Source organism: Meriones unguiculatus, chromosome 15, assembly GCF_030254825.1.
Source record: "Meriones unguiculatus strain TT.TT164.6M chromosome 15, Bangor_MerUng_6.1, whole genome shotgun sequence".
Taxonomy (NCBI): domain Eukaryota; kingdom Metazoa; phylum Chordata; class Mammalia; order Rodentia; family Muridae; genus Meriones; species Meriones unguiculatus.
In genome coordinates, this window is record NC_083362.1 from 52,516,573 (window position 1) to 52,538,929 (window position 22,357).

Consider the following 22,357-nt stretch of genomic DNA (forward strand, 5'->3'; position numbering starts at 1 on the left):
GGAGGTCCACTCTACTCATGGGCTTATTTTATTCTACAGTTTTTTGGGGGGGGCACGTGGGGTGGGGGCACATGCATGTATTAGAGTCAGAGGACAGCCTTCATGTGTTTGATCTCTCCTTCCACCATGTAGGTACAGGAAAACATCTCAAGCTATCAAGCTCCGTGGCAGGTGCTTTTATTGGCTGAGCCATTTCATCAGCTGTATGGACTTTTGAGGTGGGAGAGTCCAGTCACAGGCCTCCTGTACCAAAGGATGTAGATCACCTTCTCTGGGTGTTAAGAAGCTAGACAGCCTTCTTTGACTCCTCCTTCAACTCCCATTTGCTTATAGAGAAACCTACTCATCATTTTTTTGTGTGTTTATGTATGTATGTATGTGTGTGTGTGTGTGTGTGTGCATATGTGTTGTTATAAAGTAAACCCCAAATGTTTGATTTTACCAATGAAGACTCAGGAGCCAGATGCTGGGGTAAAAGCCTGCTAGCTCAGAGGTAGAGAAAGTACCTAACTAACCTTCCTACTGCACTGAAGTCCCAGAAGGAAAAGGCCTTTTCTCCTCCGCAGATGTCTTAAATACTCTCAACTCTGTTTACTGTCAGCTTGTTGCTTTTTTTGGGGGTGGGGGGTTTCCAAGATAGGGTTTCTTATGTAATAGCCCTGGAACTCCCTTTGTAGATCAGGCTGGCCTCGAACTCGGGGATCCTCCTTCCTCTGCCTCCCAAGTGCTGGGATCAGAGGCATGCGCCGCCACTCCTGGATTTGCTCTGCCTCTTGACCCTTGGTTGATTTTATTTATTTATTTTAAAGATTTATTTATTTAATTTATGTATATCTGCATGTATATCTGCACACCAGAAGGCATCAGATCACATTATAGATGGTTGTGAGCCACCATGTGGTTGCTGGGAATTGAACTCAAGACCTCTGGAAGAACAGGCAGTGCTCTTAACTGTTGAGCCTCTCTCCAGCCCTATGGTTGACTGTAATTAGCTCTTGATAGAAAGCTCTTGGGTTAAAAATGTGTGCTAGGGATGAGCCTTACCACAGCTAAAAACAGGTTTTTCTAGTAACAATCTTGGCATTCATAGCATGATCAAATATCCTGCATCATAGTATGTACGGGGGGACCAGGACAACCTTGGACGATTGTTATTCCTTAGGCATCAACCACCTTTTGTTTTAGGAGTATTTGGCGATTGACCTCAGGTATTCTTGCAGTCACTCTGCTAACTGAACCATGTCTCCAGCCTTGCCCATCCCCTTCTGCAGTCTCAGAATTCCATCCTGTTTTCTCTTCCGAGCTGTCTGCCAGTTGTATCTTTAAAGCTTTTCAATTAATGTATTATAGTTGCCTCTGAAGCCGTCTTCCTCCCTTTACGGTGTCAGCTGTCTAACCCTCCATCAGGCACTCTTTACAAGAGCGCTAGTTTTAAGAGTGAAAATACGATCATGTCTTTTCCTTCTTTGGAATCTTCAGTCTCCCTATTAACTTACAGGGCAACCTTCAGTGTATACAGCATCTGCTGTTAGTCATTAGTCCCTCTGTCTGTCCCTCTTTCCTTACACTGTAAATTCCCCTCTGTCTGTAATTTACACACCCCCACCCACCTTTACAGCAAACTTTTTTTTTTTTTTTGAGACAGGGTTTTCTCTGTGTATCCCTGGCTGTCTTGGAACTGACTCTGTAGACCAGACTGACCTCTGCCTCCTAAATGCTAGGATTAAAAGTGTGTGCCGCCGTCGCCTTCTACACAGTAGACTTCTCAAGAGAAGAAGTATTTTCCAATCACATTCCTATGGCTAGGATATAATCTAGTGTTTGTGACGTGTTGACAGAGACTAGAATCATCTGGAATGTGGCCTCTGGCACACATGTAAGGGATTATCTTGATTTTGTTACATGATATGGGAAGGCCCATCTTAGTTGTGGGTGGCTCCATTTCTTGGGCAGGGGTCTTGGGGGTCAAACAGAGGAAGCATGCCAAGCACCAGCATGCGGTCATGGCTCTCTGCTTGCAGACCAGCTGCTTCAAGCTTCTGTTCCCTTGACTTCCCTGCCACCACGGGACTGTACCTCGAACTGTGAGGCCAAACTAACCCTTTCTCCTTTAGATTGCTTTTGTCAAGGCATTTTATCACAGTAACAGGAAAAGAAATGAACTACACATAATAAAAACTCATAATAAACACCTCGAAGAAGAAGAGTATCATTAGCATTTCATTTTAATTAAAATTAACAGTTTGGAAGGACTGGACTGGAATAGTGTTTAATATCAACTTCTGAAAAATCACATTTATATAAAAGAAATGCAACAGGCTAGCAGAAATCCAGAAAAGGTGCATCTTCCATTATTGCACATGGATGAAATGTGCTATTTGGGGAAGGATGATACTTAGGCTAAGGGACAGGAAGAAGAGAAATCAAAGAGGATAAATCTCTGGTCTGTATTTTTTTTTTTTTTTTTTAAGATTTCCAATTCTTCAGTGGCCTTAAAATGTATTTAGTATTTTGGCTACATAATCTCTATCTCTACCTATGGCTGCCATGCATTTTAAATACACACATTTTATTTGTTCCAGCCCTGTATGAGCGCACTGTACAGGTCTCCCAACATCTGGACACAAAAGCCCCCCGGCGCTCACATTCACTGACATCAGTGGAAGTTTCTTTTCCGCCCTTATAGGAGCCATACTGTAGCTATTGCTTAACACTAAAGCACTTCTGATTTTGGTCATTTATAGTAGGGCAGGAGAAAAAGTGACAGTCCATGTGAACGGGTACCAACATAACTCCTGGACCGCTAGTACACAATAAAATACGACTAGAAAAAAGCAAAAGCAGAAAACTCCCACACCACAGTCATGAAGGTGGCAGTAACTGTATGAAAAAGAAGAGGGTTGTAAACGCATAGAAAAGTTCACCTTTGTCTTCTAAACAAATTACAAAATAATTTTTGCTTTTATCCTTGAGTGTTATTTAAAAAAAAAAAAAAAAAAAAAAAAAAAAAGTAAACCTGTGGACCTAGTTACCACAAAGACTTGTCCTTGTCCTAAGCCCAGGTTTGACCTTAAAGTTTGGCCTGAGCTAGTTTGGCCTTCAAGTTTTCTCCAAGTTTGTCCATGAACTCAAATGTATTCAAGTAGTCAGAACGTTGTACACTGGTGGAAGAAAAAAAGAAGAAGAAATTCAGTTTTTTTCTGATATGGTAGGAGGTAATTAAAAACAAATTCCAGCAATACGACTCACACCTACAAATCTGAGGGCAGGTCCCTGGGACTGACTGGGCTCAGGGTAGCCACACGTCAGTGCCTCAGGGTAGGGGCCCTTCGTGTGTATACAGTCACAGAAGGCTGCATAGGCCACACGTGTGGCTCTGAACTACCAGGAGCTTCAGTTCAGGCTAATGCCAATGTGATTGGGACCACCCCACCTCTTAATTTAAATTCTTAAGACATAACAAAACCCATTCAAGGTATAGCCATATGCTTTCCTACAAACAAACAGCTTTAATGCTCTTATTTTCATCTGTGTCTTAATAAAAACAAAAGGCAATGAACTGGCTGGGAAAAGTTTACTAATAAATGCCTAAAGAGTAGGTTACAAAACCAGTACACTAGAAAGAACGTTTCAAAGGTATCTTTGCTGGAGATTTAAGTCAAGAAACATGTAGTGAATGAGTCCACTCCTTCCCCGGCTATTCCTACTGTAACAGGGTATACCGGTGGGCATATGGTATTAGTTTATATTTTGGTAAATTTTCCTTTTTAAGAAAATTTGTAATGTTTTTATACATTTTAATTGAAATACAATTATATCACTTTCCTCCTTTCAGCCACTCCCAAGTCCCCTCACCCCAGGTCCTTCCATGTCCCTCCAACTCTCTAATTGATAGTTTCCTTCCCCAATTATTATTGTTGCATGTATGTATATATATATGCAGGCACAAATATACAAATACAACCTGACGAGTCCACTTTTGTTGTTTGTGTGTATGTGGTTTCAGGGATGACTTTAGAACTTCTCAGGATGAGATGTCTGATTGACAGCTGAGCTAGTGAGGACACTGGCTCCCTGGTCCTCAGGAAAATCCCATAACCACAGGGACACTGGATTACTGGTTGTGGTACTTCAGGGAGGGACTATGCCATCTGGACTGTTTATATTCATACTTAGGCTGTTTACTCATTGGGAAGTTAAAGAAAACGAAAGGGTAGAATACTCTCGTCTCCACTTTCCCTTCCTTGTCTATCCTCTCCCTAAAGATTTACTTTTATTATTTTTAAGTTATGTGTGTGTCTGTGTGTGTGTATGTTACACACACATCAGTGTAGGTGCCTATGTTGGAACTCCTGGAGCTGCACTTACAGGCAGTTGTGAGCCACCCAACCTGGGTGCTGGGAACCCAACTCTCCGCAAGAGCAGTAGCTACTCTTAAGCACCGAGCTACCACTCCGGCCTCATTTTTTAAAATTAATTAGAACGCTTTCACTTTAACAACCACCCACTAGATCAGATGCCAGCAAACTAGGGGTCAGCCAGCAGACCAAATCTAGTTCGAGCGCAGTTTTGTATACAGGAGTTTGATTGGCACGCCACCACACCCGTGCACCTCTGTATGACCTGTGATCACTTTCTTGCCACAGTGAGTGACAAATGTGAAAGCGAGTGCCTACAGGACGACTGTAGACCTCACAGAGCTGAGCAGGTTCTCCACCTCTACCAGACAGTACACAGGCATTGCATACTGACCCCAGAAAAAATGAACAACTCACATAATTCCAGAGAGGGCTGATTTGACCACAGAGGGCAGGTATCTCACACTTACTTGGGTAAGCCTTTAATGCAGGCAGCCAAGTCCTTAGTCATAAAGCCAGCCTCAATGGTCTCAACGCAGACGTCTTCCAAAGCCTTTGCAAAGAAACTGAGCTCAGCATTGTCATCAAGCTTTGCTCTGTGGGCTAAGCCTCGGGACCAGGCAAAAATGGAAGCTAAGGAAAGGAGACAAGAAGTTGCTATTTTGATCACTTCTGTCATGGGGAGTCCAAGCATTTCACTTCTTTCCAGAGATGGGGTGTGTTTTTGGTTGGGTGACGGGCATCGTTAGGTGCTATGAATTAGAGATTAGTTTTAGGACAGTTGGAAGTATGTTAGTTGAAGCCTTGTTAGAGAGATTTTATTGTTCCAGGGGTACAGGAAAATGCTTTTGAAAACACTCCTCTCTGTAATGCCTATTCTCCAACAAAATAGAAGATTGAACTTATGTATTTTAAAGGACATTAAAATAGCTCTGAAGAGCTGAACATGGTGACACACACCCATAATCCCAGCACTTGGGAAGCAGAGACAGGAGGATTGCTACAAGTTCAAGGCTAGCCTGTTCTACTTATAAAAGTTCTAGGCTAGCCTGGATACTTAGTGAGACCTTGTCTCACCACTCACCCTCCAAATAAAACAAAGTGAGACAAATTAAAAACAATCCACAACTCCAAATACTAATGAGGCAGCAACCTGGCGATGATTTTGCACAGGAGTCTCTTTAGCAAGGCATGTGTCTCAGTTCCTCAAGCATCGCCTTGAAGAGCTCTCTGGCTGGAAATCAGTGAAGCAGATACCATCTTACCAATGGGGTTGGTTGAAGTCTCCTGTCCTTTCTGGTACATGCGGTAGTGACGTGTGACGGTGCCATGGGCAGCCTCCGCTTCTACCGTCTTACCATCCGGACAAACCAGCACACTGGTCATCATGCCAAGGGAGCCATAACCTGTAAATGGTAGAGCGTGTTGGATTAACAAAGCACTTACTTCACTGAGTTGCTGTGGGTCTACGTGACTGTGGATACGTGGTTACATTCTTATATCCCTTAGAACAGAACTTCCTAACAAGCAACAGCGCTGGTGAGTTGTCTATTGCCTTCATGCGCTCACCTTTGCTGAGACGGGAAGAAAAGGCAGATTAAAAGCAAGCCTGCTGCTTTCCTGCCACACTAACTCCAGAGTCTATGTGAGCATAAAAATGTGCTATATAAGCATAAAATTATGCTGCTAAGACGAGGAGACACGTTTCCTACGGGAATCCGCTCCCTGGAAGTCCCTGGATGTTCCCCCTGGCCATCTACGCCAAAAAGATGTACTCTGAAAATCCTGCTTTTTCAGATGAAGGATTGAATGAGCCTTTTGATTTTTCTCTATGATTCCTGGTACAGCACAACTAACTATTCAAGAAAAAGTATTTTTGATAGATTACTAAAAGCTTTAGCAGGAATAGAGTAAAAGAAAAATAAGTAATGAATCAGATTTAGTATTAGAAAGCATTACAAGAATAGTGAAAAAATAATGGGCTCCTTCTTAGGAAAAAATAGCATGAGAAGTACAGCTGGCTCGAGCTTGCCCCCCTTTAGCGTCTTGTTTCTAGGGAAGATTGTAAATCTTTTACAAGACATATGGGAGGATGGTTAACTAAGGTGTATTTAGATTTTGATACAGAGAAAGATTTTGGCAGGCATCTGACTTAGCTCCTGACTTTCCTCTTCATTGGTTAGCAATAATGAAACTGCAGTTTGAGGTTTCTTTTCCTCTGTTTGCTTTGATCAAAACGTTCTCAGGCCAAGATTTCTTGTGGGCACTGCTTTATGTTTGACTACATTTTTGAGTTAAAATGTAAACTTTTTATTCTTGGTAAAAATCTAAGTGTTCTGGGAAATATGCCAACTTTAAGGTGTTTCCTTATGTAATTACTATAAAACTATTAGCCTGACTTTAGTACAGTCACAGCAGAATCACTCTCTCCAGTGTGGTCTCTGACTGTCACTCGCCTGAAACTGTGCCTTCCTGACATCCAAACCTCTGATTTTGCTGCAGATGCAGGGAGCCTGACTGGGCCAGTCCGTGGCACTTTTCCTGGAACATACAACTCTTTTCTGCAGTTCCCTATTCAGAGAACCTTATTCCAACTTTTAAGTCCATGCAACTGCCTTTTCTTTTCACGCATTCTTTACTTGACTGCAAAGCGCCTCCTTCATTCTCTTTATTCTCCCATGACCACCTAATGAAGCTGATGATAACGAATTTATAATAATAACAGGTTATTAGCAGGCTACATGTTTTTTTTTTTTTTTTGGTCTGATACCAAGAAGATTCTTTTATTTTACCTTTTGGTCCTATTACATTTTTTTTTGTTTGTTTGTTTGTTTGGGGTGTTTGTCTGCCCCCGCGAGTGTGCACGCACGCACATGTACACACAGAGGTCAGAGGAGAGCCTCTGAGAGTCACTTCTCTTCTTCCACCATGTGGACCCTGGGACCTGAACTCCAGTCACCAGGCTTGGTAGACGCCTTTGCCTGCGGAGCCATTTTACCAGCCCATATTGTTTAGGTCATCCTTGACTTGAGTGAAATCAGTCTCTCCCTTCCTTATGGTGTTATCTCATGCACCTGGTAAGTGATTACAACAGAACAGGGAAACTTCACACTAAACTTGAAAACCACCCAACTTCCCTATTGTCATATCTCATGGTGAGGATGTAAAAAGAGAACCAAGGAGTAAAGAGGGATACCTAAGCACCAAGGACGAGATCCCCAGAGCTCAGTATCTGGCAATAACGGGTCTAAGGAGGAGGAAATGAGATTCCTCCTCTCACTGCTTAGCACCAGTCTAAATCTATTCACATTAATTTAAGAGCAACTCCTTATGCTGAAACTGGCAAACAGACGTAAAGCATTTAAGAAGGACACTGCGTGGAGACAGTGGCTCTTTCCAGTGCCTGTGTAGCGCCAACGCTTCAGATGCAGTGTTTGGTGAGGAGCTTCGTACCTCACGTGGGTCCAACCTGCACTCTCTCCCATTCCATGGTTTCATGGCACCTACCCGACCTAGCTCTTGAGACACGGGCTGGTGCCACTGTCAAGCTGAGGATGTAAAGGAAAGGCTTTGAGTACATGGCAGCTACATCTCTCAAGAAGAAGGAGTGCAGCTCTGCTGCCTCGGAATCTGCTTGGCTCGCTGAGGTCCCTCCATTTATAGACTCTAGGCAAACACAGTGTTAGCTGGGTCTGCTATCAGGGCTTAGCACTCTTCAGAAATTGAAATATTCCCTAGATTCTTCCTTTGGTGGCGGGACTTTTGAAAAGAATGATGGGATTTAGCTCACGGTACAACACTTGCCTAGCATGTACCAGGTCTTAGAATGGCTCTGTGCACCTTTCCCAGAACTCTGATGACAAGGATAAGTTCTCCTTATCTACCATGGGGTCACCGCAACGGACTGTCCCTTACCCTGTCCATTTGGCATAAACATTTGAGGTTTTCGAGAGATGGGGGAGGGGACAGAAATTTGCGTAAACCATTTCTCTGATTCTGAAGTTGTCTTCCAAACCAGCATAGAGAGATACTCAGCTTTCACAAAGGCAAAAGCAGTACCTCCTGGGGGAAAGTCAACATAGTTGAAGGGAACACAAACATCCATCCGTGGGAGATCCAGGTCACTGAGCTCCCTTGTGCGAACTTGAAACCCAAGAGCAATCTGGTGCAGAAGAATGTCAGGGAATGTCTGTGGATTTATTTGGCCCTAAAACCTGGCACCACCCCCCGGGTTCTTGGAATATCTGTGAACAGCATTCGGCCTTGCTCACTTCCTTTGCTAAAGCTAAAGGCCAAATGTTTGTTTTATAGGGCATTAGAATAACCTTCAAGGCTGGCAGGACTTGCTGACAGATGAATGACCTCTTGGATACCTCATCTTTGGTGCTAGAATCACTCGCTTTTTCTTGGATTTTCTCGCAACACTTTTTTTTAAACTTTTTTGGTTTTTCGAGACAGGGTTTCTCTGTGTAGTCTTGGCTGTCCTGGACTGACTTTGTAGACAGGCTGGCCTCAAACCCACAGAGATTCGCCTGCCTCCCCCAGTGCTGGGATAACAGGCATGTATGTATGCCTGGCCCTCTCTACATTCTTGTCAGTTTGAGACAGTGCTTCTCTATGTATTCCTGGCTATGCTTGAACTCATTCACTATGAACACTGATCTGAAGCTAGAATCAAAGGGTGCGTACCATCTGGCTTCCCTTCATAGTCTCGTCATGACAGATGAGGATAGGGAAACTGACGGCACTAGCTATCCACTGGGAGCTCTGAAACTTCAGGTGGGGTAAAAGGCGGAAGCCAGGAAGGTCAAATCACTTAGAAACTCCCTGCGTGACCGTGAAGAAAGCTGCTTTCCCGGGAGGAGCTGGATTCGCTTCCCTAGCTCCTCAGTGTGCCTTGGGCTTCCTAACAGCTCATCATCTGTCAATGAAGGACTAAGGAATTCCCTTCCTCCACCACCGAACTCACGGCCAGCAGCCATGTGCTTGTCTACAGGGGCCTCTGGCCGCTTACCTTGGGCAACAGAGTCTGACTGCACATCGCCATCGTAGTTTTTACAGGCCCAGATGAAGCCTCCCTCTGACTTCATAGCCTGGGCCACCATGTCATCAATGAGCCTGTGCTCATACCAGATCTTCTGAGCTTCAAACTGGGGTTTATATTGCCTAAAACAAACAAACGAGAATAGAACAGAATTAGTTTTATCAGGGAGACCATTAGCAATTCGGAAACATTAGCTTTAGTAGCTACAGCACAGACTTGGGACTGACAAAAATGTGCTTGGATTCCTATCCAATCACAGTCTGATGCTGAACCCACAAACTGGCCCTCTCTAACAACAACACTCTCTCGTATGAATGAAGGTCTAAGACTTAGGTGAGAAAAACAGATTCTGCCATGTGCGTCTTTACTTCCTATCATTTTCAATATAATGATCAGGTTCTGCAAATCATCTTACCTTAAATATGTAATAGTGCCCAGGCTCAGAACAGGTGGGCAGTAGGAAGAGGAATCTCAATGGAAAGGGCTGTCATCTAATTTCAAAGACCCTACCTGAACACTTGCCCTGACAGGGAGGATTTACGTCACGTTATGAACTGACACACGAATGCCTCATGTGCGGCTGAGATGAAAACTGTTATATACCAAGACGAATGACAGGTTAAAGCAGACCTTTCAATTCTAGCAAAGGTCTTCAGGAAGAAATAAACTGGGCCTCCCTCAGAAAGTCACACTTTGGAAACATCAGTTCATTATAACATAAACTGGCTACTTTAGTCAAACATTAAACAACCCTGCCCCGCCCAAAAGATAACTGTAATGATGTCATTCACTCAGTTTGTCCCGGGGTTACACCGGCAGCTTAGTTGGAAACAGAAAAGGAATAAAAGAGCTGTCGTTACTTGTCATAGATCTCCTGAAAGATGTCCTTGAAGCGTCCGTCGTACTTCTTCAGAATCGTGTTTTTGGTGCTGAGGTACAAAGGCCAGCCCTTCGACAGAGCCATTTGGAAGGAACTGTGTGCAAAGTCTTCGATTGACTTGTCCTCGTTGTACATGCCCATGGTAACACCACCCCCTTCTGTGGAAGGGAAACCGCCAAGAACAAAGAGGAGAAAGGTAAGGGTGCTGGCATTTGTAGCAAGACTGAAACTATGTACAATATCTAAAAACCAATTTCTCAGCAGCCCCGACTGGGTCAGGAAAGCGAAATTCCAGAACTTCCAATCTGAACAGGCTTATGGCACAGGCACAGAGGGAAACCATTTGCTCTAGATAAGGACATTCTAATGTTATTCTAGAAGGGCAACAGCAGTAAGAAAAAAATGTACGGTCTTTTAAGATTCTGAGAACTACAGGCACAGGCACCCGCCTTTAATCCTAGCACTTGGGAAAAAGAGACAGGCTGAGCTCTGTGTCAACAAGCCTGGTCTACAGAGCGAATTCTAGGCCTACGAGGGCTACACAGTGAGATCCTGTCTCAAAACCCAAAAGATCTTGAAGATATTGAAACACCAAAATCTACAGCTGGAAACAAGAAATATAATCAAGAATGGGCAAGTAAGTTGGAACTCTTCCAAACACATTCTAACAATTTCCAACATGTACTTTATTTTTTAAAACTGTGTGCATATATGTTGTGTGTCCCCGTGTGTGTGTGTGTGTGTGTGTGTGCGCACGTGCTCATCACAGCACTCACGTAGACCAGAAGACAGTTTCTGGCATCAGCCTCCGTCTTCTGTTGCTGTAGGCTGGACCTCCTTTATTGCTTACTGCTGCAGTCAAGGTTAGCTAGTTTGTGAGATTCTCTTGTCTCTGCTTCCCATCTCCCTGGGACTACAGACATTTGCTTCTGTGTCTGGCTTCTTGTGTGGAATCTGAGGATTTCAGTTCATGCTTTACCCAGTGAGCCATATTCTCCAGTTCCCAACATGCATCTTAAATATATGTAATCCTCAGTCACCGAGAAAGGTTTGCATTTTAACTACTGCGCAAAAATCTTCGAATTTCCTGGGGGATAATTGGTGTAAATAATCACAGTATGTGTAATCACTGGGATTTCACAACTCTTATTAACTGAACTCTGTTATTACTGAAAGTCAGAACCTGAGTCCATGCCAAGGCCCTAGGCTAACTTGGCTGAGAATGTGAAAAACACTAAAACCCGCGGAACTAGATTCTATTAAACCACTAATGCTGAGAGGAGGCAAGGAAAACAAAGGCTATGGAGGCCTGGTTTCCTGTTTGGGTAAATTTGGGGGCAGAGTTTCCCCTACTGAACCTTTAAGGTAAATTTGTGTATGTGTGCATGATGTGTATGTATGTGTGATTGTACGCACACGCACATTCCTGTCTGTGCATACCGCAATGTGTGGAGGTCAGGACAACCTCAGGCGTTGGTCTGTTTTCCACCTTGTTTAAGGCTCGGTCTCCAGTTGCTAGCCACTGTTTGTGCCAGGTCAGATAGCCTGTGAACTGCCAGGGAGTCAATTGTCCTCATCTCATCTCTTTAGGGCACCAGGACTACAGACCTACAACTGTGCTTAGCTTTTATGTGGATTCTAGTGATTCAAACTCAGGTCCTAACATTTGTATGGCAAGTGCTTTACCCAAAAAAACCACTTCTATCCCTTAGTGCACCTTTTTTATCCCCTTCCTTTCAGCTCCCAAAAGAGACTTGAAGTGCATAGAAAGCTATTTTTGTCTTGTGATGGGGCCCAAGACCCCACATGTTAGGCAAATGTTCCAGCACGGAGCCGTACCTCCAGCACACTAGGTGGGGGCAGGGGGGGGGAGAAGGCAAAAAGGAAATGTTTCACTCTCACAGCAGATACCCAAAAAGGCAAAACAAAAATTTTGGCAAACGATGAAACCAATTCTAAATAGAAAGTCTAACAGATCAGAGACACAGATATCAGGACAGGAGGTCTGCGTCGTGAACACTTGATTTACACTGTTCACAAGCAACAGATTGCTGACACTCGTCCCTCTAAGACAAATGCATCCGTGTCTTTGTCTCTGCGTTTTCACCTGAGAAGCCAGGCTCACGGCCTTGTGGCTGTCTGTGCCACGGGGACAGGTGGAACTAGCCACTTTCTTATTTCAGGCTGCGATGTTCCTCAGAAATGGTGCCCATTCGGGTCGCCTTTTAGGTAGCTGCGTAACTAGGTTCCCTCCCCCTCTCTCATTTTGCGAGATAAGGTTCCTTTGCGTAGGCCTGGGTCTCCTGGAACTCACTTTGGAGACCAGGTTGGCCTTGAACTCAAGAGATCCGCCTGCCTCTGCCTCCTGGGTGCTGAGATTATAGGTGTGCACCACCACTCAGCCATAACTAGGTTGTTTAAAAATGATAACAACGACGCTCAAGACATCTGCTAGCGTGAAGTGCAGCTGAGAGGGACAGCACATACCTTCAAAGTTATGCACCACATATGTCACCTTTTGACCTCCATCTTTCGGTGTGTAGGTTATCTCTACTTTTCCTGGCCCGGGAACAACAAAATCAGTTGCTCTGTACTGTGAAGAGAGAAACACGAGTTAAGAAAAGTACTCCGTCAGAAACTGCCAGGGGAAAAAGAGATTATCGCACCCAACACCAGCAGTGTAACTTGAGGTTCTTTGGTTTTAAGAGAAAGGGCTAGGAGGGGTCCACTACTAGGAAGGCCTACTAGTTGATAATACTAGTGCCTGAAGAAGATCCGTTAATGTTCATCAGGAGCCTACCATATATATAGTTCTTATGAGCATCAATTCAATGAGTGGAGAACAACAAAGTTCTGCCTTAGCTTTGTCTCTATTGCTGTGTGATACAATACCCTGACTAAAGCAATTTGGGGGAGAAAGTGTTCCTTTCAGCTCAGTTCCAGGTGACAGTCCACCTTAGTGGGGAAGTCACAGCTGCAGAAGCTGAGGGAGCTGGCCACATCACAGCCACAGTCAGGAATGGAGAGCCATGAAGGCAGGCCCGCTTACACTCAGCTTGCTCTCTCTTTCGTTCAGGCCCAGGCTGGGGAGTAGTGCCATCCGTGTTCAGGGAGGACCTTCCCACTTAAACTAACTGGGTTAAAAACATCCCTCACAGACCACAAGCCCACAGGCCAACCTAATCTAGACAATTCCTTCTTGGGACTCCTTTCTCAGGTGATCTTACACACTGCTGCATGGGACCTTTTACAGTGATCTGTTTTATCCAGTGGCTTAGAGTCAGGCACCTGTGGGTGCCAGTCACACCTGCTGCTTTACAGTAATCCTAACTGACCACAACGGGTGAAAAAGAGCAGTCAGATAACAGAAAAGATTAAACACTTCTGTCATAGAAAGTACTTTGCTATGGTAATTGAGGCACTGATGTGCCCTAAAATACTTTGTGCGGATCCATGAATGTTAAACAGTGAGTCAACATGATATTTTTAAAAAAATTAAAAAAAAAAAAAAGGATAATCTATTCTTCAAAAGACTGATAGCATAAAAATTAAGCAACAAAAAGGACAAAACAAAAAAATACTGAATAGGCAGTATGCTAACTAGGACAGGGTTAATGATTAGGGAATCTGTACTTCGGTCATTTAGAGTCCCTTGCTTAGGGATCTGGGACACACCTGTGAAGGGCTGGCCAGGATGAAGATACCATGAACCACAGTGTGAAACAAAAGCCACACGTCATGTCAAGGACAAAGCCCGTGACTCTGTCCCAGCAACATAGAGACATCTGCTGTGGCCACGGTTTTCAGGGTTGACTGACTCCATAGAAGCCTCTAGTTGTAGACATTACGAGTTTCTGCCCAAAGTCTGGCTATGAGTCTCAGCATCTGCTTTGATACCCTGCTGTGTAAAAAGTCTTTCAGAGGCTCTCTGCGATAGGCTCCTGACTTGGTCCTTGTTTTTACCGTCTTCCGATGTCCATCCCGTTTGCCTTTCTGAATGAGGATTGTGCATCTTACCCAGGGTCCTCCTTCTTGCTTAGCTTCTTTAGGTGTACAGATTTTAGTATGATTATCTTATATGTCTAATATCCACTTATAAGTGAGTATATACCATGTGTGTCTTTCTGCTTCTGGGATACCTCACTCAGGATGATCTTTTCTAGTTCCTACCATTTACCTGCAAATTTCATGATTTTCTTGTTTTTAATTGCTGAGTAGTATTCCACTGTGTAAATGTACCACAATTTCTCTATCCATTCCTCAGTTGAGGGACATCTGGTTGTTTCCAGGTTCTGGCTATTAGGAATAAAGCTGCTATGAACATGGTTGAGCAAATGTTCTTGTTGTACATTTGAACGTATTTTTGATATATGCCTAGGAGTGGTATAGCTGGATCTTGAGGTAGAGTACAAGGAATTTTATGAAAGAAGGGGAGATAGAAAGACCTGGAAGGGACATGAGCTCCACAAGGAGAGCAACAGAACCAAAAAATCTGGGCACAGGAGTCTTTTCTGAGACTGATACTCCAACCAAGGACTATTCATGGAGATAACCTAGACCCCCTGCTACCCATAGAGGTAGCCTGTGGCAGCTCAGTCTCAAATGGGCTCCTTAGTAAAGGGAACAGGGGCTGTCTCTCACATGAACTCAGTCGCTGGCTCTTTGATCATCTCTCCCTGAGTGGGGAGCAGCCTTACCAGGCCACAGAGGAAGACAATGCAGCCAATCTGATGAGACCTGATAGGCTAGGGTCAGATGGAAGATGAGGAATACCTCCCTTCCCCTATCAGTGGACTGGAGAAGGGGCATGGGAGGAGATGAGGAAGACCTCCCCTATCAGTGGACTGGAGAAGGGGCATGGGAGGAGAAGAGGGAGGGAGGGCAGGACTGGGAGGGGACAAGGGAGGGGGCTACAGCTGGGATACAAAGTGAACAAATTGTAATAAATAAAATAACAAGACTGATTGCAGCTCCTGGGTAACTCTCACTGTATCTACGAAGGGATCCGTTTTGACATAATGCTTGGTAGTTCTTAACATAGCTGCATAGTAGAATCAGCTGGAGTTTTTAAAAACACTGATCCTCACAAAATTCAAATTTCAACTGCTCAAGGATGGCACTCAACTATTAGAAACAAACACAAACAAGCAAGCAAAAACTCAAAACAAACCAAAGCAGCAACACAATGAAACCATCATCATCACCACCAATAGCAAATCTCATTAAAGGATCCCACTGTGCTGCCAGCAATGAAAACTACAGATCTGAGCCCATGTCTTAGCCAAAACTGCAGTATCATATAGAATAACTCATCAAAAGGATAAGATATGTCTGGGGGAAAAATGTGTTAAGATGGGTGTTAATTTGAAAGTTTATCTGTATTTTTATCCTTTCCTGAACATGTAAATATACAGTTTATGCACAATATATGTTGGACCTCTCTTAGGGGCATAGATACCTAAAGAACAAAACATAGAAACTGGAGCTAAAGAACCATGAAAAATAAACATGAAAAATCAAATTATGCTCAAATGACTTACTTGGTCCCCATAAGCATGACGACCAATGATGATGGGTTTTACCCAGCCTGTCACCAGCCGGGGGATATTTTTGCAGATAATAGCTTCCCTGAAGACAGTGCCACCCAGAATGTTTCGGATGGTGCCATTCGGTGATTTCCACATTTGTTTCAACTTGAACTCCTCAACCCTCTTCTCATCGGGGGTGATAGTAGCACACTTGACACCAACATTGTATTTCTTTATAGCCTCTGCAGCGTCCTTGGTGACCTGGTCATTGGTGGCGTCCCGATTCTCTATGCCTAAGTCATAACTTGGAGAGGGAGAGAGGTCAACAAGACGGTGTAGACAAACTGATAAGACTGCAATGCAGAGCTTACTGGGCCAAGCAAAGACTCCAAACACATCTAAGCATGTCAAGATTTAGTGTCATTACACCCTAAACAAAAGGTGGGTGCCTGCCTATGAAAAGAGAAGTGAGCCAGGCTCAGTGGCATGCATGCCTTCACTCCCGGCACTCAGGGAGGCAGAGGCAGGCAGATCGATGTGAGCTGGATGGAAGTTAGCCTGGTCTACAAAGTGAGTCCAGGACAGCAAAGGCTACACAGTGAAACCCTGTCTCAAAAAAAAACTAAAGAGAGGTGTGCAGTACGCTGGAAGCCTGGGCTCTGCCTCCCTGAAAGGCAGAAAACAAAGTCAAAACCAATGCACTCTGCTAAACTGCCTCCTTCCTGCTTTTTACCATTTGAAGGCGGCAACAGCACACAGGCAGCCCTTTAGCCTGGTTTCTCTCCACACAAATTAAAGCCAAGTACAAGCTTATTTTCCCATAGTAAGTTTTATACTATATAAATAAAGAGGTGGAGAAGGGATGAAAGGACTGTTTTGTATTTTTGGCACTGAAGCGGTGGGAAGGTTAGCTCTTGATCGGTGCCAAAAGAGCTAAGGAGTCTTTTGTCAAAGCCAGTTAGTCATAAGGTGACCCTTCCCCTACTTCTTGGGTAAGTCTTTGTTCTGGAAACAAGCCTGTAGTTTATTGGATAAGCAATGGGATCCACCAACCAACTGTATTTAGCACCAGCTCCCACAGTGCAGACCATTCATAGAGGAATAAATGCTGCCTGTCCATGGAGCACAGAAAACAACTGTAAAGCTTAAGTATGTAATGGTTTATTGAAAGTAATACAAGCCGGGACACGGTGGCACACGCCAGTAATCCTAGCACTGGGGGAGGCAGAGGCAAGTGGATCTCTGTGCGTTTGAGGCCAGTCTGGTCTACAAAGTGAGTCCAGGACAGCCAAGGCTACACAAAGAAACCCTGTCTCAAAGGAAAAAAAAAATGCTGGGACATGATGGAGCGCACAGGCCTTTAATCTTGGGAGGTAGTGACAGGGGGATCTCTTGAGTTTGAGGTCAGCCTGATCTATAGACCAAGTTCCAGTATAGCCAGGGATACACAGAAAAACCCTGTTTTGAAGAAAAGCCAAAACAAAAACCAAACCAAACCAACCAAACAACCCCCCCCCCAAAAAAAAAAAACCCAAACAAAATCTTTAAGTGATTTATTTTGTTTTCCACGGCCTTGCAGAAAAGTTCAGCTCTCAAAACCAGCTAAGTAAGCTGCCTTTCTCTTTTCAGTGTTTGCATCTCCCTTTCTCCAGCTACCCAACTGCTGGTGCAAACACAGAGAGTCACTTTGTGTATTTCCAAACAAATATATTTCCTGCCTTGGCTGTAGATAATTCATATACATGTAACACAGCCATACACTTGTTTTAATATTTCCAGGAGAAAGTAAAGGCCGAGATCTCTGTGTAACCTCTATTTATAAAAATGAAAAACAAAAAACCCTAACTACCCCACTCCCCTTCCCCACCATAATACCCAAGTGACCATAACAACTGAGGAACTGGTAGGCTAGCGTGGAACTCACAGCAGCCCTTTTGCCTCAACCTTATAAGAGCTGGGATTACTGGCGTGAGCCACAAGGACTCTTCAGCATGCCTGTGCAGGCTGGGGAGACAGTTCAGTCACTAAAGTGCTTGTCTTGCAAGCATGAGGATCTGGGTTCAAGCCCCAGAACCCACCTTCAAAGACAAAAAAAGGACATTAACAAGGCAGACATGATTATGCATCTGTTCTCCCTGAGAAGGGAGGATCCCTGGGACTTGCTGGCTGGCCAGCTCAGTTTACTTGAAGAGATAGCTAAGGTTGTCCTCTATCCCATATATGCAGCTGTGTGCACACATGCATGTACCCATCCTCCCAACACATACACCCACAGAGAAAGGAAGGACGAGAGTTGGTTTGGTGGCAGCACCCGAGTGCTGGCTCACAACCACTGTAACTCCACTTCAGGCAATCTGACACGCTTTTCCTGCCTCTGCAGGCACCGGTATGCATACATGCACACTGCATGCATGTAGCCCAATACTCAGACACCTAAACTAAAAATTCTGGAAACATGCCCCACCCCTCCCATGGGGCAGGGGTAGGTTACCTATCGCCATGCAAAGTTCTGAATGAGAAAGTGTCTAAAATGTTTCTTAACTCACTTGGAATTGCTCTCTCTCTCTCTCTCTCTCTCTCTCCTCCCTCCCTCATTTCCTTTTCTCTATGATTAGGGGTCTTATTTTCGTTACAATATAGACAGTACCAGCAACTTAGGTTTACACAATCAAAAGGTAGCTACTGAGATAACTTAAACTAAATAAATAACTTGTACCCAGCTAAGCCACAGGATGGGAACAGAGTGGTTCTGGGACAAGGCAAAGATAGACATCAATCATTTATATATATTGCTCAACATTATACCATGCCAGTCTTTGACCACTTCACCCTTTTAAAAGATTGTCTCTATGTACTTTCATATGTGCAAAGGGGCAAAGAGCAAGCTTATGAAAAACACCAAGGGCAAATAGTCCAGGTTGGTGGCTCATGCCTTTACTATCAGCACTTGGCTTAGCGGCAGAGGCAGGTGGATCTCTGAGTTCGAGGCTAACCTGGTCTACAGAGCTAGTTCCAGGACAGCCAGGGCTACACAGAGAAACCCTGTACCAAAAAACAAAAACAAAGAAACAAATAACAACAGCAACAAAAGACAAAGAGGAGAAAAACACATCAGGAAAGAAGGAGAGAATAAATAACATACTTCCTAATGTGTCTGTAAACACAGCAGACACAGGGCGAAGGGACACAAAGAACTTAGGGAACCAACTCTGGAAGGTGGGTGTTCTGGTAACCACATGAATAGGACAGAAAATGCAGAATGAAACATAAAGCCCCACCCACTGACTCAGTAGGCGGACAGATGAGCCAGCTGGAAAGGACAAAACTGACTGTTTCTAACAGTATGTTGAAATAGAAGATTCCCTGAGAGCTGGCAAGCGATGCTCTGTAGATAAAGGTTCTTGCTCCTAAGCCTGACAGTCTTTGGAGTCTACATGGTGGAAGAGAGAATCCACCTGCATAAGTTTTCCTGACCTCCACATGCATGCTGTGGAATGTACACATGTGTGTCCACTCGCACACACACATATACACACACACTTGGGCTAGCTTAGGCAGGAGGACTTCTGTGAGTTCAAAGCCAATCTGGGATATGTAGCAAATCTCTATGTCTCAAAGAAAACAAAAAGGAAAACAAACAAAATAAAACTTAAAGCTTTAATCACAAAACACAGGTATTTTATATGTAAAAAAAAATGTCAGGTAGATTTTGGAATAACTTAATTATGTTTCTGAGTTTGCTAGCTACGTGGAAGATCAATTCATTTACCTATGCAAATCCAGTTCTACATAGGGAAGGATGAGTTTTTCTTTAATCAGTTCCCAAATGATTCTCGTCATTTCATCTCCTTGCATCTCCACCACAGAACCGCCATGGATTTTTCTGGACATTTTTACTTCAATAACCCTAAAAAAAAAAAAGGCTCTGTTATATTGTAAAGTAGAAAAGAAGTATCAATGAGTTGGTGATTATTAAAAAAAAGAACAGTTTATAATAGCACAGTTATATAAATAGTCACAGTTACATTTACCAGCACAACTGAGAACTTCTCTGTGTAAGACACCATTTTACAGGAGAAGAAGTTTCTGGAAATCAATTAGAAGAAACCAACCAACTAGTCTGGGTGAACCAATACTACCCATCAGATACAAGTTAAAGATTAACTGATGGCAGACCATACAGCCCATAATTAATTCCATGTCACCAGCACCATGCTAAGAGACAGCAAACTTATCTTGGTCTCAATACCACGTTTTCATGGCCACGTTCCTACACAGCATTACACAACAGTCATGACTAGGCTATTTTTCTGCAGTGGCAAATACAGCTAATAAAAGATCACAATGCCTGGAATGTCTGCAATTTTTCTTTTGGTTTGTTATTTCCTTCTTGGTGAATAGGTACTCTGCCATGACCTTCCTATATCTCAGAATGTATCAGTGACATATGTCAGATTTCCCTCCATTTATCTACTGATTTTTTAGCACCAGTTAACTGAGGAAGTGAAGCTATATTGCCGCTGTTATTGCACTTCTTTTGGATTTGGTTTCCATGGGATTTGTGGGATTGAGGTTCCCCTGGATTCCCTACATCCTTGGGTCTCACATTTTCTGATTCTGCCCAAATCCAATTTTTGAATTAAAGTGTGATTCAAGCCCAACAGCTACCAGCTCATTTACATGGTCTGATGGCAGCTGGAGCCCAATCCGACAGGTCTGTGCAATTCCAGAAAACAAACACACTAAAGTAGCTTCTATCTTGAGTCATTTCCCCCCAGCCAAGTTCAAGTTGCAAAACATGGGGGGAAACACTAAGAAAACCGTTGCAGTATATGGCTGGAAAATTCCTGCTTCCCTCTCTTGCAGTATCTACACTTGCATCCACGCCCAATTAACTACTGTACGATGTAGACACGTGAAGGAAATCAGGTTGGAGGGCAGAATCACTAAGTCCCTCCTTGATGGTGAAGGGACTTAGTTATAACAAGTCCCCCTGATTTTGCTGACTCAAACAACTGTAGTTTCAATTTACAAAGCAAAACCCGGAATAGAAAGTCTTACCACACAAATACCCCTGCCAGGAGGATTTATTTGGTTTTAATACTAGCCTGACAGCCCAGTTTATCTGGTTTAAAGTACAGCGCTTGAGTGTATCTGGAGGGGCAAAGGGCAGTTCATTTGTACAGAAACCTTCTAACTAGAGAGTACAAATATCGGTGCGCGTGTACGCTCACTCGCACACGGCGGCGGAGGGTGAGTCTGGTTTGCTCGACCTCGGGTGACACTGCGAACCAGGAGATATCCCTGTGCGTCTTGTGCAAGGCCTGCAACTGAAGCCTACTCGGTTCCTCCTTCCATATCCTCACGCCTGCCCGGTCTCTCGGTAGTGCCAAGCCCTTTAATACCAGGTGCACCCAGCTGGCTGCACAAGTCCTTCTCCAGAACCCAGCAGGAGCAGGGAAAGGAGAAGGTGAAAGGGGGTCTTTTTCCAATCCCCAGGGCGCCCTCAAGTGGCTAAGCAAACATTCCAGATTGAAGCCGGAGGCCCGCCTACCTTCACCCCCTCCCTCAAGTACGCTCTCACTAAATGCTTCTCCGACCTCCAAGGCAGGTCCCAGCCCCGAACCTTGACGGAGTGCTCCGTACACCCCCAAACTCCCAGTTTCCACCCTTTCTGCAACCAGTTCCCCGCGGTCGCATTGTTTGCTTTCTCTCACACCCAACCCTCAAGGGCTGAATTCTCCTCCGCCCGTGCAGACCTGCCACTTGTCACTGTTGGCGATGTCCTCGCCGCCCAAATCTCACCATCCCACCCTCGGGGGGAACCCTTCCGGAAGGCAAGCCTCATCCCGCTAACCCCACTTTCCTTCCCTAAGCCCAAACTCTGCAAGTGTCCCCGGCTGCCCCAGGGCCTGGCCGCTGAGTTCATCTCTGCCCAGCCAAGACCTGCGTTTCCTTGCTTTGCTCTCGCTCCAGCTCTCTTTGGAATAGTCTAACAGTGAGGGGCGGCGGCTGTCGCCCGGAGCCCGGGGGCACCTGTAGGGAGAGGGAAGGAGCGCCGGCCTGCAGCCCGAGGCGCCTCCGCTACTCACCGGCTCACACCCCGACCCGGCCCCGGCTAGCTCAGCATCCACCACAACCTTCGCACCGACGCCCGGAGGCAGGGTCAAGGATTTTTAACTTCCCGGCTTTGTCTCCTCCCAGGCCCCACCCCCTCAGCCCACCTCCCGTAGCCCCGCCCCCTCGGAGACGCCATTCGCCCCGCGCGGACTCTCTGGGGTGGGCGGGGCGGTGGAGGGAGATCGAGTCCCGGAGGCGGCGTCCCGGGTGTTCCCGGTGGGGGATGGGGCTGCCACGCCGCCGGGATTCCTCGGGAACACCCTGTGGCCGAGGAGCGAGGGTGCCACCTGCCGGCAGGCTACCGGGCGCCCTGAGGCCGGTGTTTCTGGGCTCCGTCGCCATCTAGGAATCCCGGCCTGAGTGTCCTGGTTCTCAGTAAATGCACAAGACAGGGAGCGCTCTCCAGACAGGATTTTTAGCAGGGCCC

The 22,357-nt window shown here is 44.9% G+C and overlaps 1 protein-coding gene across 1 annotated transcript; it reads right to left on the reverse strand.

Annotated features, from left to right (window-relative positions):
* Nucleotides 1-2,985: 2,985 nt before the first annotated feature.
* Nucleotides 2,986-22,043, reverse strand: Idh1 (isocitrate dehydrogenase (NADP(+)) 1). The gene is made up of 9 exons (XM_060368495.1): nucleotides 21,903-22,043; nucleotides 19,580-19,717; nucleotides 15,823-16,114; nucleotides 12,770-12,875; nucleotides 10,263-10,440; nucleotides 9,373-9,524; nucleotides 5,624-5,764; nucleotides 4,829-4,991; nucleotides 2,986-3,161 (listed from the first exon to the last, which is right to left on the reverse strand). The coding sequence occupies exons 2-9, from the start codon at nucleotides 19,699-19,701 to the stop codon at nucleotides 3,071-3,073; spliced, it is 1,245 nt and encodes a 414-aa protein (XP_060224478.1). The 5' UTR covers nucleotides 19,702-19,717; nucleotides 21,903-22,043; the 3' UTR covers nucleotides 2,986-3,070.
* Nucleotides 22,044-22,357: the final 314 nt, after the last annotated feature.